Source organism: Syngnathus floridae, chromosome 2 (genome assembly GCF_059516105.1).
Source record: "Syngnathus floridae isolate MCC-2025c chromosome 2, RoL_Sflo_1.0, whole genome shotgun sequence".
Taxonomy (NCBI): Eukaryota; Metazoa; Chordata; class Actinopteri; order Syngnathiformes; family Syngnathidae; genus Syngnathus; species Syngnathus floridae.
Window position 1 is genome coordinate 12884546 of NC_142414.1, and position 11374 is coordinate 12895919.

At 45.1% G+C, this 11374-nt stretch overlaps 1 protein-coding gene across 2 annotated transcripts; it reads right to left on the reverse strand.

Annotated features, from left to right (window-relative positions):
- Nucleotides 1–342: 342 nt before the first annotated feature.
- On the reverse strand, nt 343–11047 carry LOC148401842 (uncharacterized). 2 transcript variants are annotated; one of them, XM_088358972.1, is made up of 7 exons: nt 10609–11047; nt 7156–7388; nt 6201–6258; nt 5786–5864; nt 4698–5047; nt 3747–3884; nt 343–3145 (listed from the first exon to the last, which is right to left on the reverse strand). In XM_088358972.1, exons 2-7 carry the CDS (start codon nt 7287–7289, stop codon nt 2606–2608), a joined length of 1299 nt encoding a protein of 432 aa, XP_088215098.1. In that variant the 5' UTR covers nt 7290–7388; nt 10609–11047; the 3' UTR covers nt 343–2605. The 2 variants fall into 2 exon arrangements, with proteins under 2 accessions (XP_088215098.1, XP_088215097.1); XM_088358971.1 differs by having other exon boundaries at nt 4698–5164; nt 10609–11046.
- Nucleotides 11048–11374: the final 327 nt, after the last annotated feature.

Genomic DNA, 11374 nt, shown 5'->3' on the forward strand with positions numbered 1-11374 from the left:
ACCTAACAATTTAATTAGAAGTTCTATGTCGTTTACGATCCAGCCGGTGGCCGCCCGTTGTCATGTTACAATGAAGGAGCTAGAAACGCTAACCTGTGGAACCTCCTGGACGCTCGATCCTCGCGCTTCGATGCGCATTTAAGATGAGATGCTTCTTAATATGGCGTTGTGAAAACAAGTATTCTTTTAGATGATGCGAAAAGTTTGAGAACCACGGTAACATTTGCGCATTATTCATCAAAAGTACTGTTGACATGAAACTTTTTCGCATCCAAAACTTCAAATTGAACTCTTTTGGCTTTTTTTTTTTTTTTTTAATAAGCGAGACTATGAGATAAAGCATCTGTTTTTAAAGTGCCACTTTATTACAAAAGTATAAACTTGACTGACATTTCATGAATAGTAATCTTGATATAAAACATTACAATCTTTTGCACTTAGCACTTGAATCACACGCTGCTGGAGTACAAGACCCTGTAGTCTGAAGAGCAAACACAAAACATGAGCTGCCGCCACACAGACTGACTCAAGTGGGCGGGGCCATCCAGCCATCCGTCCAGTCGGATGGGCGCCGCCCGAGTTTTACGATTTCAAGAAAAACAATAAACAACACACGGGATTTCCTTTTTTTTGTTTGTTTGTTAATTTTTACATTGCAGCTGTTTGTGTCACAAGATTACTCATTCCATAACACAATTAAACATCATAGAAAAAGATAGATTTCTTGACACTGAGGATATATTTATTATTCTTTCTCTTTTGTAATATACATACACATTGCATCAACATACAGTATAACCACACGCTTTGCTGGGAATATTTGGTCAAATGGAATCATAGTCCAGGATGTCTTCTCATGTATTTTCCTCTCCTTATTTCATTTGAACACAGATAGAAGAGCGAGTGTTTGTCAATGGAGGAGTGACCAGATGCGACTTATACACACCAGCACGACGGCAGCTTTGGCAAAACCCAAGCCAACGTTATATGAACACAAGGTAGCGACGGAATGATGAGGTGAGTGAGTCGAGCCAGCGTGTTCGCCCTTAAAGACTCGAGCGGTTTAGTCCTCTTTGCGTTGCAGAAGGACTCGAAAGTGGCCTTTTGCTCTACAAAGAAATAAAGCAACACACTGGCAAAAGAAACTGCCAACAACAACAGAAAATAAAAACATTAATAGAGGTACAACTCGACAGTGTTTGATTTTTTTTTTTTTCCCAACCTGCTTTTTTTTTTTTTTTTTTTAGCATGCAATTCATAGCAGGCAAAGTGCAGGACAGGCTCAACAAAATAAAACAGCTCATTTACAGACAGCAGTGGAGAGAGAGACAGTGTTCAGTCCATGTTACGCCGGACATAATGCAGAGAAGAGTCGGGTCCGAGATGAAAATGCTTGGTGCCAGTGTTAAGGAGGAATGCAAAAAAAGTGTGCCATTAGTTCTTTCTTAAAGGGCGATCTAACCCAAGATGTCAAAACTTTGTCAGATTTCTAATTTGCATATCTTTTTATCAGCTGCTGTTTACTTAGAGCTAAGGATTTGTTCTAAAAAGAAATATTTAAAACGTGATTTGCAAGTGCCTGTTCTTTCGCTTGATTTGTACAGTAAATAATTTACGAATTTATCAAAACAGTAGCCGAAAAAGAAGAAATGCACATCGAGAACCTAACAGAATGTTTTGACAGCTTGGGTTTGGTTCCCCAGGAAGTTAGAATACTCTCGTAATTGTTTCTCTTGGTCCCTGAGCTTTCCAGTATTTTGACAAGTAATTCACTCCTTTGAATAATTAAAGCCGCATCCTGAATCCCATCATAACCAACTTCAGGAGAAGGCCCACTCAAAAGTGCTACCAAATATTTCTCAAGGCTGTGCTTTTATTTATTTTTTTTTTAATTATTATTTCTCCGCCCCATCAAGGACTATTACCCGCTAGAAATGAGGAAGAATTTCAGTTTCTCTCTTCCATGTGCTTTACACACTTGTCGTCTCCGGATGAACGAGTGCTACTGGTACCTACTGATTGCTCTGCAATGCTTTTGTGCTCACAACCTTTGGATTCCTTCGAAGCTTTCCAGATTGGACTAAGCCCCGGCCATAACATATAAACCTTGGTATTTAAGGCCGCTGGAGCCCAGGAAAGGCATGACGTAATGTAAACAGCGTGTGTTTGTCGTGTTGTGTCTGTGTGTGTGTCGGGGAGAGGGACAGGGTACGAGAGGAACTCAACCGTCAATACTTGTGGTATAGGCCAGCGATTCCCAACCTCTATGTCACGACACATGAGTGATACAATTGCACTTTATCGCTCTGAAAAAAAATAATTTACTGCAAATAATGTTTTGAAAGTTTATTCTCTCAATTTTTTTATCAAAAAATATATGAATGAGTGGGAGGCATGTGGTTAGAAAAAAATGAAAATAAGTAAAAAAGGAGCGCAATTAAATAGGGGGTTTCACAACTCAAGGAGGAAAGGGAAATCTGAATCTGTACCGTCTATCAAAATAAAGCCCCTAATGTCAAAGATGCCTCGGATGAATAAAGGTTGGGAAAGACCGGTGGTTGCGGCCCCTCGACGGAAAGGGGCCGGCGTGGCAGCCCGCCCCTCCTCAGAGCCCCGTGACATACATCTCCATGCCGTCGTTGAAGGTGAAGATGGTGGTGGTGCTGGAGGTGGTGGAGCCCTGCTTGACGTCACCAATGCTCTCGTACAGGCTCTCCCCGGGCAGCAGCAGGGCTTTGGCGGGCAGGTGTTGTAATTTGGGGTTGTGCTGCGTAGGTGGCGGAGGAGGAGGTTGCTGCTGCTGCAAAGGCTGCTGCGCCTTCTTCCTCCTGGGCCGCAAGGTGGCGCACGTGTTGGGCGCTCGCTCTCGCCTCCAACCGACTCCGCCTTCCAGGTTCTCGTAGGCCGGCTCGCACTCCTCCGTCCCAAAGGACTCGTAGCAGTGGTCGTCCAGTGAGCCTGCGGGCACTTTGCCCTCCTGAGGGGCCCACGTCTGGGGCTTGACCACTACGCTAAAGCCCCCGTCGCGTTCCCGGTCCCGGTCGGGGCGACCCAAGGTCCTGAAGCCGGGATTGGACGGCGGCGATCCAGGTACAGCTCGTTTCTTCTTGGCCGGCTTACACACCTTGGAATACATCTCAGCCACCTGAAATTTGGAGATGATACAATTTTGGGGAATCTCAATTTTGGGTTCAGACAATCACGCACCTGCGCTCCAACTCAAATAAATGCCCGGCCGTGCATTGAAAGTGCATCGGTGGTTGGGTCTATCTTTGAAGCCTTGGTGGTGCGTGCGACCGCAGTAACATGAATCTGTGTGAAACTAAGTATTATGCCTGTAAATTGAGTCAGAGATTTTGTTTCAGTCTTTTTTGTAAGCTACTTATTTAAGTCATTAGAATAATCATCGTAGCCCTGATTGAGTTTAAAAAAAAAATCACATTAATGAGCCTGACATAAACACAGTTTTACAGATTGTCACCTTACTTCAGTTTTTTCGCTTGTTTTGAATTAAAGCGTCGAGGTGTGACTCGGGGCAGATCTATTCACCCTGAAAAATACTATTTGCCCTATCACTGTAACAATTATTTTATAAATTATTTTAGCAAATATTTTGTATTTTTCCAAAACAATGATATTATTTCATGTGGATTAATGGATTGCTTTTAGTATGTTTAACATATTACAGTCGATGAATGTCAAAGCGGCACATTTTTTGTAGATGGTTCAATGAAGCCGATACTCACCACTGCAGCAGATGGTTGGATGTTCTCCATGGTGTGCGCCCCCAGAGGTACCAGGGCCTTATTGTGGAGCATGAGGACATCTTCATCCTCTGGAGGCTTCCAAATGTACTGCTCTCCATTTCCCATAAACATCACTTCCTGTCAGCAGAGCAACCAGTTACATACGAGCTAACAAAATGAAGGATTCCGAAGTGCGCAACCCTACACACAAGGGGGTAAATTGTTTTAAATGTGCCCCCAAGAAATAACATGCACATAAAAATGCTCCTCCTTGCAGAATGGACCAAAAAAGTCGCTTTTAGGTCTTTTTGGGTTATTTGGAGTGTGGGTGACTCACTTTCAGCATCTTGCATCATCCGCTAGAAACGTGTGCTGAGTGGCTCAGCAACAGACGGTGCACGTGTAATCCTGTCAAGCTAATTTGAGGTCGTGACATATAGTTTGAACTCTGTGACCTCACACGGGCAACAAATGTCTCCCGCTGTGACTTGGAGGGGAGCGGATGGCGTGGTATTGTGATACAAAGCATTCAATCTGCGTGTGCACCTGCTGCGGTCGTGACTCGACGATTCACACGTGGTCGCGAGTGTACATGCACTCATGATGGGCATGAATCTCATTTTACAGATTTTGATAGTTCTTTTGACCACAATAGAAAGATTATAAAACCTGAGAGTAATCGTTGAAACGCCACAGAGGGTCTGAGCAGAGATTTGAACCCAGAACCGACTATAAAATGCCACTGAATTAAGTTTCCACTATTGCGGTGGAAAGGGTGGATCTAACTGACACGCCCCTAAAATGTTCATAAATGCTTGTATTAATAGTTTGAACCATGAATATAGCACAGTACAACCCCAGAGCCGTTTGATATGTAGTTAGAAACTCATTTTACAACTTTACTCTTAAGATTTTCTCTGACAAAATGGCACATCAACACAAGGCACCAACCTTGGGGAATGATGGCACATTAAAGGCATCCATGTTCCTGCGGGGCAACTTTGTGCTGTGAGGATGTGGCGGCGGAGGGGCAGGGTGAGAAGGCGGGGGGTGTTGCGGTGGCGGCGGCACCGGCGGGTCCCCCGTGTCCGTCCCGCTGTCCCTCTTCTGGGGCGCCTTGTCCGCTCTCCTCAGCTTCCTGACGCAGGCGTACTCTGCCGTCTCTTGGGGGTGAGGCGCGGACACCACCTGGGCTTCGGATTCAGGCAGGCCCCCTTCCACGTCCCCGTCCGGGTCGGGTGGCGCCGGGGTGTTGGCAGGGACGGCCGGAGGGGCCGGAGTGTCCGTCTGACCGGCCCTGCCTACCATGGCATAGAGCGCGTCGTCAGTTCGCGTGGCGGAGGAGCTTCGGCCCACTTCTGAGTAAGTGTGCTCTCCGTCCTCTCCAGTCCCGGAGGGAATCTGGGGAAGCTGCCTGCCTTGAGAGCGAAGGATCACAGTTAGACCAGCGGAAAGGTCTCTCTACTGGTTTTGGATGCCTCCGCAGAACTCGTGTTGGTACCAGTCACCATAAAGCAGGGGTGGCCAAACTACAGCTTGTAAAGTAATTAGATTACTCATCAAAGTAACCCCTTTAAAATATCCTTTAATTACGCTACTGATTGTTTGATTTTAAAAGTAATTCAATTAGATTACAAGGTAGTTTTAACAAGGGTCACTGGATAGATATTTTTGCACCCCTGAGCAGTTGTCGTGTTTGTCAATAAAACTTAGGGACGTAAATCGTAGCTTAGCGTGCTAACTTTGCACATACCAGGTAGGTATGTCACAAATTTAACTTGGCCACATTAACAGTAGTGCAAAAACAAAATGGCGGCAGGAACTTCTCTGAGCGGCACAAAGTCTGATTTTCTTAGGACTATTATCTAAATCGGTTTGCTTCAAATTTTCTCAACATTTATTCTTGGAAAGTACCTCCACCCTTCCCTTCAACAAGGAACAACGCAAATTCTTTGGACGCTATTTAAAAATCTGTCACCCAATGACCGCACAACTCAAAGGAGAGGGAAAAAAATGTAGCGAGTGAAAGACTTACTTACTTTTGCCATTGCAGTTCATCTTGTTCATCTCGGTGTCTGATTTACTGATGGACCGTAGCTTGGACTGCCTGAGTATACCCTGATGACACGCAAGCACGCACGCACACACACACAAGGGCCTGTTAAAGACTACAGTAATCAAGATGAAAGACGTGAATGATATGTTTCTCTGGGGAATAGACCTTTTCATAATGTTTGTAAACAGTAGAAGCCAGGCTATATACTTCTTGGTGATTGACTACCGCTGACTTAAACTGAAAACGATGACACCAATTTGTTGTGTTTGGAGTTCCGCCGCCAGATGCACCCCAAAAGGTTCAAGCATTATTTTTTCAATAACTTAAAAATAATAATTGTACTGTACATCATGCTGAAAAGGTCTATAGAGGTGCTTCATCCAAACCAGGATGCCTACCATGTCCATGAGACGGTGTTTCCCACCTTCACTGGGGACATTGTGTGTCTTTCCCTTCCTGTGGTGAATACAAGTCACACGTGTTTACAAACTCTATGACGTGATTCATAATTGTTTGACAAATGTCAGACAAATGTTTGTGTTTGTTTCTATTGCGTGTGGTTGCGGTTATTAATTGCAAATTATTACGTAACAATAAGTAAAGGTCAGTGGTCAATCATGAGTACCTCTTCCAAGTGTATGTGTACTGATTATGAGCATACATCAGAGTACACAATAGCAAAACATACTAGCAGAGGTGGGGGACTTGAATCATATGACTTAATTGGTCTGTGTCATTTACAAAAAATAAAATCATGTTTTTGTCATAACAGTCAGTCCAACCTGTCCGTTTAACGGTTCTTTTGTTGATAAGCTCTTGGAGGGAGTGAAGAATCAGACCAGGAATGAGTTCCGTTTTCCATAAAGAAGATTAGCAATTCATAGACAGGGGATTTACAGTGAGCTTGACATCATTCAACAAGAGTCTTCCTCTTGGATCTGTCGCTTTTTATGTGTCTCTTGCTCTGCTCACAAAGTGTAGAGAATTTACATCTGTTTTCTTGAGCGCATTGGTCCTGACCTTTGGTCTCTTTAAAATGGAGCAATGAAAAACATCACCAATGTTTTGCCTCACGTTTTCTTGAAGAAGTATCCGCCTGGTCAAATCCCCAAGTCAAATGTGAAGGAGCCAGATGGCCCACATCTTCTGGCATGAACTATCCCAAACATAACAATAAGCACAGGAGCTAGTTCTTTACACATATGAATGTCAATCAATATGGCGATGACAATGTGTGATGGGGTGGTGCCTTAGCTCCCGCTATTGACTAGCCGCCACTGCCTGCAAAATGTTCTGACTTAAACGTGACAGTCCCCCACCTCGTCTGCCATGTAGCGTTCCACATAACCGTACCTCTGGCAGCCCACGCAGAGTACCACGATGAGGATGGTGACTACGAAGGCTGAGGCGGCAGCGATGGCACCCAGCAGCAGGACCTTGCCATAGGGAGGAGCCGTGAAGTTCAGCCCGTCCTGCATGGAGGCCATGTGGGAGCGCTGGCGCTCACTTGTTCTCACACGCGCTCACACTCACACTCTTGGCCTCACGCTCATGCACACAGGCAAGGGCCACGCTCTCTCGGGGATCTGCGATCACAAGGTAGAGTGTGCTGCTTCAGTTAACACACAATCAATCTCTGTGTATCACTGTGCTCTGTTCCAAAATCAGCCTGCAATAGGTGAAAATCTGCGATGTACTGACCATATAATAATTTTTCCTCTAGCAATTAAGTCAAAATGGTGCTTGTTGTCAAGTGAGCTGAGTACACTGCCACCATACATGTTTGTATCAAATCATTGTCCAAGCACAAAAAAAGGTGGATCACTTGCACGTCAAGGCACCACAGTATAAATTTATATTTCTAGAGATGGATATGCATGCAAGAAAAAAAAATGCACCCTGCACTTGTTGATTGGAAACTCACAACAAGGCTTCTGGTCACCCAAGGAACAATCATAGCAGCCCGGCTGTCGTTATCTATTTTGTGAAGTGACTAAAAGGCCCGGCAGAGTTGAGGGTAATGTGTGAGAAGAAAGGGGAAGGTGTGGGTAGAGATAAAAGTAGGAGAGCCGCGGGGGGGGGGGCACGATTACAATAGGCGTGGGAGTCGTCAGGTATTTGAAGACGCTCCAACGCGGAGGACAACAAGAGCACCTTTCTTCCCTGGCCACGTCCGCCGCTCCCCGCCCATCCATGACGCCTCCCAGCACCCCCACCCCTCCTGCACCTGCCTGCGGTGCTGAGCCAGAGTGACGCCTCAGCACTGCAGTCTAATCTCAGGGCCGGGAGCCAATCAATTGGATGAGAGTGAGGAAAAAACGCCGGGCTGCCTCCTCGAGACTACAGCGTCATTCATGTGCAACATCAGACCTCCAAATGTCACAACAGCGAGGCTCAAGTGTTCCACACATGCAACGATTTCTCAACAGCTAATCGAATTATTAAACTGCTATTTTAATCACCGATTAATCATTTAGAGACATTAAGTTAAAATATTGTTGCAACTATCATTAGAAACAATTATTCCATCAATTATTTCCTCAATTAATCCGATTGGAAATAGAAATTTAATGCCAGTTACAGGTCATATACACACTACGGCTGCAAATAATGATTATTTCTTGTATCGATTAAGGTAAAATTTTTCCTATTATTTGATTATAATTCAGTCATTGGTTTGTCGAAAAATATGCCAAATTTGTAGCTTTATCCCCCCCCAAAAAAAGCAGACCTCTGATTCATGATGGATGGATGGATGGATGGATGGATGGATGGATGGATGGATGGATGGATGGATGGATGGATGGATGGATGGATGGACGGACGGACGGACGGACGGACGGACGGACGGACGGACGGACGGACGGAAGCCACCTTAGGGGATAACTTTAAAGTTTACAGAATACTTTGATGCCAATTTAATAGCCTTGGTAGGCTTTTATTTTGACTTCTAGCTTGGCTTGTGTTTTGACATTTAGGCTTGCTTTATCACATTTTAGTGCCATCATATACTGTAATTGCTACGAACATCAACACAAATAAACAAATCATTTTAAATCTTATTCAATTTCGGAAGTAAAGCACAATTTAATTATGCTATTGTATGATATGGCAGTTCGCAGCACCGAAACGTAAATATTGACGTCTCACAATGCTCACATGAGACGTGAGGTGCATTCAAATACAGTCGGACATTTTAAATTTATATAGAAAGAAATGTAGGTTTTTTTATTTATTTATTTATTTTTTATTTCCTACCACCTAGATTTACTGGCAACAGTTGAATAAGTGGTGTTAAAATTTAAACTATACCTCGTGTGATATTGATCAATTTCTTTTTAACCATCAAATAATGCCAAATAAACAAAAATAATACATTTCTAGCCTAAACACTAATCAGGGGAAAATAATTTTGCACATTTATTTTTTGTTTTATTATTTGACAGAATAAATATCAGAATAATCAACTATTGATTATTGGATAACACCAGTTGTAATGTGTTCAGGTCAGATCACCTGTTGAACTGGTTAATGAAATGCAGTCAAGCATGTAGCCCGATTTTATTGGCAATTCGCCTCTTTTCTGATCGCGAGCACATGCATGAGAGCGGCCACAAAGTCAACAGAGAATTAAGGTGTAGGCTAATCCTTACAAAAATAGAATGTGAGGGGGGGTTATTTAACCCACCAATACTGGAGGTTTTTTTTTACGTTTCTAGGAACATGTGCTGCATCTATATGCGTGTCCATTATTAATAACACGAGCTGCCTGTAGCCAGCGGCCTGCCAATCTGCTCAGGTTTTGATCAACCACCTGGGAGTTCACACATGGCGGAGCGAAAACCTCAGCGTCTGCGTGACACAAATAACTGAGCGCGCGCGCGCTTGCGCGTGTGTTGGGGGATTCTATTGTGTGAGGATGTGAATTAGGTCAAATGTTGGCTTGCAAAAACGATTAACCGTGCGCCCCGTGAGGAAGAACCCTGAAGTGGAAGAGGGGAAGCTCATCTTTCCCTTTATGCTGTCGCGCCAAACGACAACCTTCCATTATACATATATTATGTTTTTTCTTTTAATCTGGTCATTGAAGCTTTCAAAAGTGCCAGGCCCTGACGGATAACCTCACGTTCTTCCCTTTCTCCTCATCCCTTTTTCTCGTGTGCTTGCGCTCGACTAGATGCGCTTTGTGATAGCAGCCACAGCGGGCATCCGTCATTGGCTGCCTCTTGGCTCCTAGTGCGAAAAGAAGGAAGCGAGCGGGTGACAACAGGTTACAAAAGCAGCCAGAAAGCGGAATGGCAACGAAATGATGCAAGTCCTCACGTCCCCGCTTTAAGATCACATCAAAAGGAGAGGATGTCCCTGAGGTCAGCAGGACAACTCAAAGACCCCCGCCACCTCCCCCAACCCACCCAGCAGCATCCCCTGAGGGGCGTCGGATGGGTTTGCAAACAGAAACCTTAATTATCCCTCTGCGCATGGAAATGTGACATTGGAGGTATCTGCGTTAACCCCCTTTTGGGGTGGTGGGGGTAGCTAATGCAGCACAGGGGACGGAGGGAGGGGGTTCTGCACACGTGTCCGCGCCTTAAACGCGTGACCAGCGTGGACGTGGGGAGACTTGAGCACAAAAGAAAACGCGAAACATGGAACAACACGTCCGCATTAATAATGCATGCGTTATGTAGTCCGACGTTAAGAACACATGACGCCCCCCACACCCACCCCACTTCACACACGCACACGTACACACGCACGCGCGCACACACCCTTCAGGCATTGCGCTAAACCATCGCGTCTACTCACTCAGCTCCGAGGTTCGGAAAAGCGCACCATGAGCCCGTCCTTTGGGTTCAGCTCGTCGGACCAGCAACCGCCCTCCAGCCAGCATAATCGATCAAGGTGCATGCGACGCAACGAGCATCCCTCCGTCCCTCCGTGGCCGTTGGCTCTTCACGCAGCACCAATGCACCGCATTGCATTTGGCATCCTTTTTTTTGTGTGTGTTGCCCGCTGACCCCCGGTAACAGCGGGCTCTTGCTTCACAGCCAGTTGGTGTTGGGGTAGGTAAAGAGTGGGTAGGGGTCGCCTGGGCAGAGCTACAGAATCTCCACGCGCATTCGCCTCCGACGTCCCTCAAGCCCCCGCCATCATCACCACTCGCGTCGCGTCCTCTGGGCTACTGAGCTTCCATGTGACACAGCAGGCACAGTTTGCAGGAGACTACCGGATCTCGTGTGTCGTTCCCTTCTGACGCCATCTAGCGACAGAGGGGGAATTGCGCCTCTGATGGTGCCTCTTGTTAACGCTGCTATCCACCCTACTCGGTATTAAACTATGTAGTTTAATATTAAACAAGCTATATAATGAGCTCATGAAAATATACTCCTGAAAAAAGATGATAAATCTCAAATTTCAGTCGATGTTTGAGTATCATGCACATGATTTTGTTGCTCCTGACGCGCCATGACTCCCCAAATCCAAAAACAGCTACAATTGTTACGACAATATACACTGATCGCTTGGAACGGTTAATTATTTATTTCATTGAATTATTTACCAAATGCTTTAT

Bases quoted from the DNA above. Each gene is read 5' to 3' on its own strand.
- LOC148401842 (XM_088358971.1), bottom strand. From the start codon at position 7,289: ATGGCCTCCATGCAGGACGGGCTGAACTTCACGGCTCCTCCCTATGGC. The intron at 5,865-6,200 runs GTAGGCATCCTG...GCGTGTCATCAG, and splicing joins AACACCGTCTCATGGACATG to GGTATACTCAGGCAGTCCAA. The intron at 3,146-3,746 runs GTGAGTATCGGC...TCCAAATTTCAG, and splicing joins TCCAACCATCTGCTGCAGTG to GTGGCTGAGATGTATTCCAA.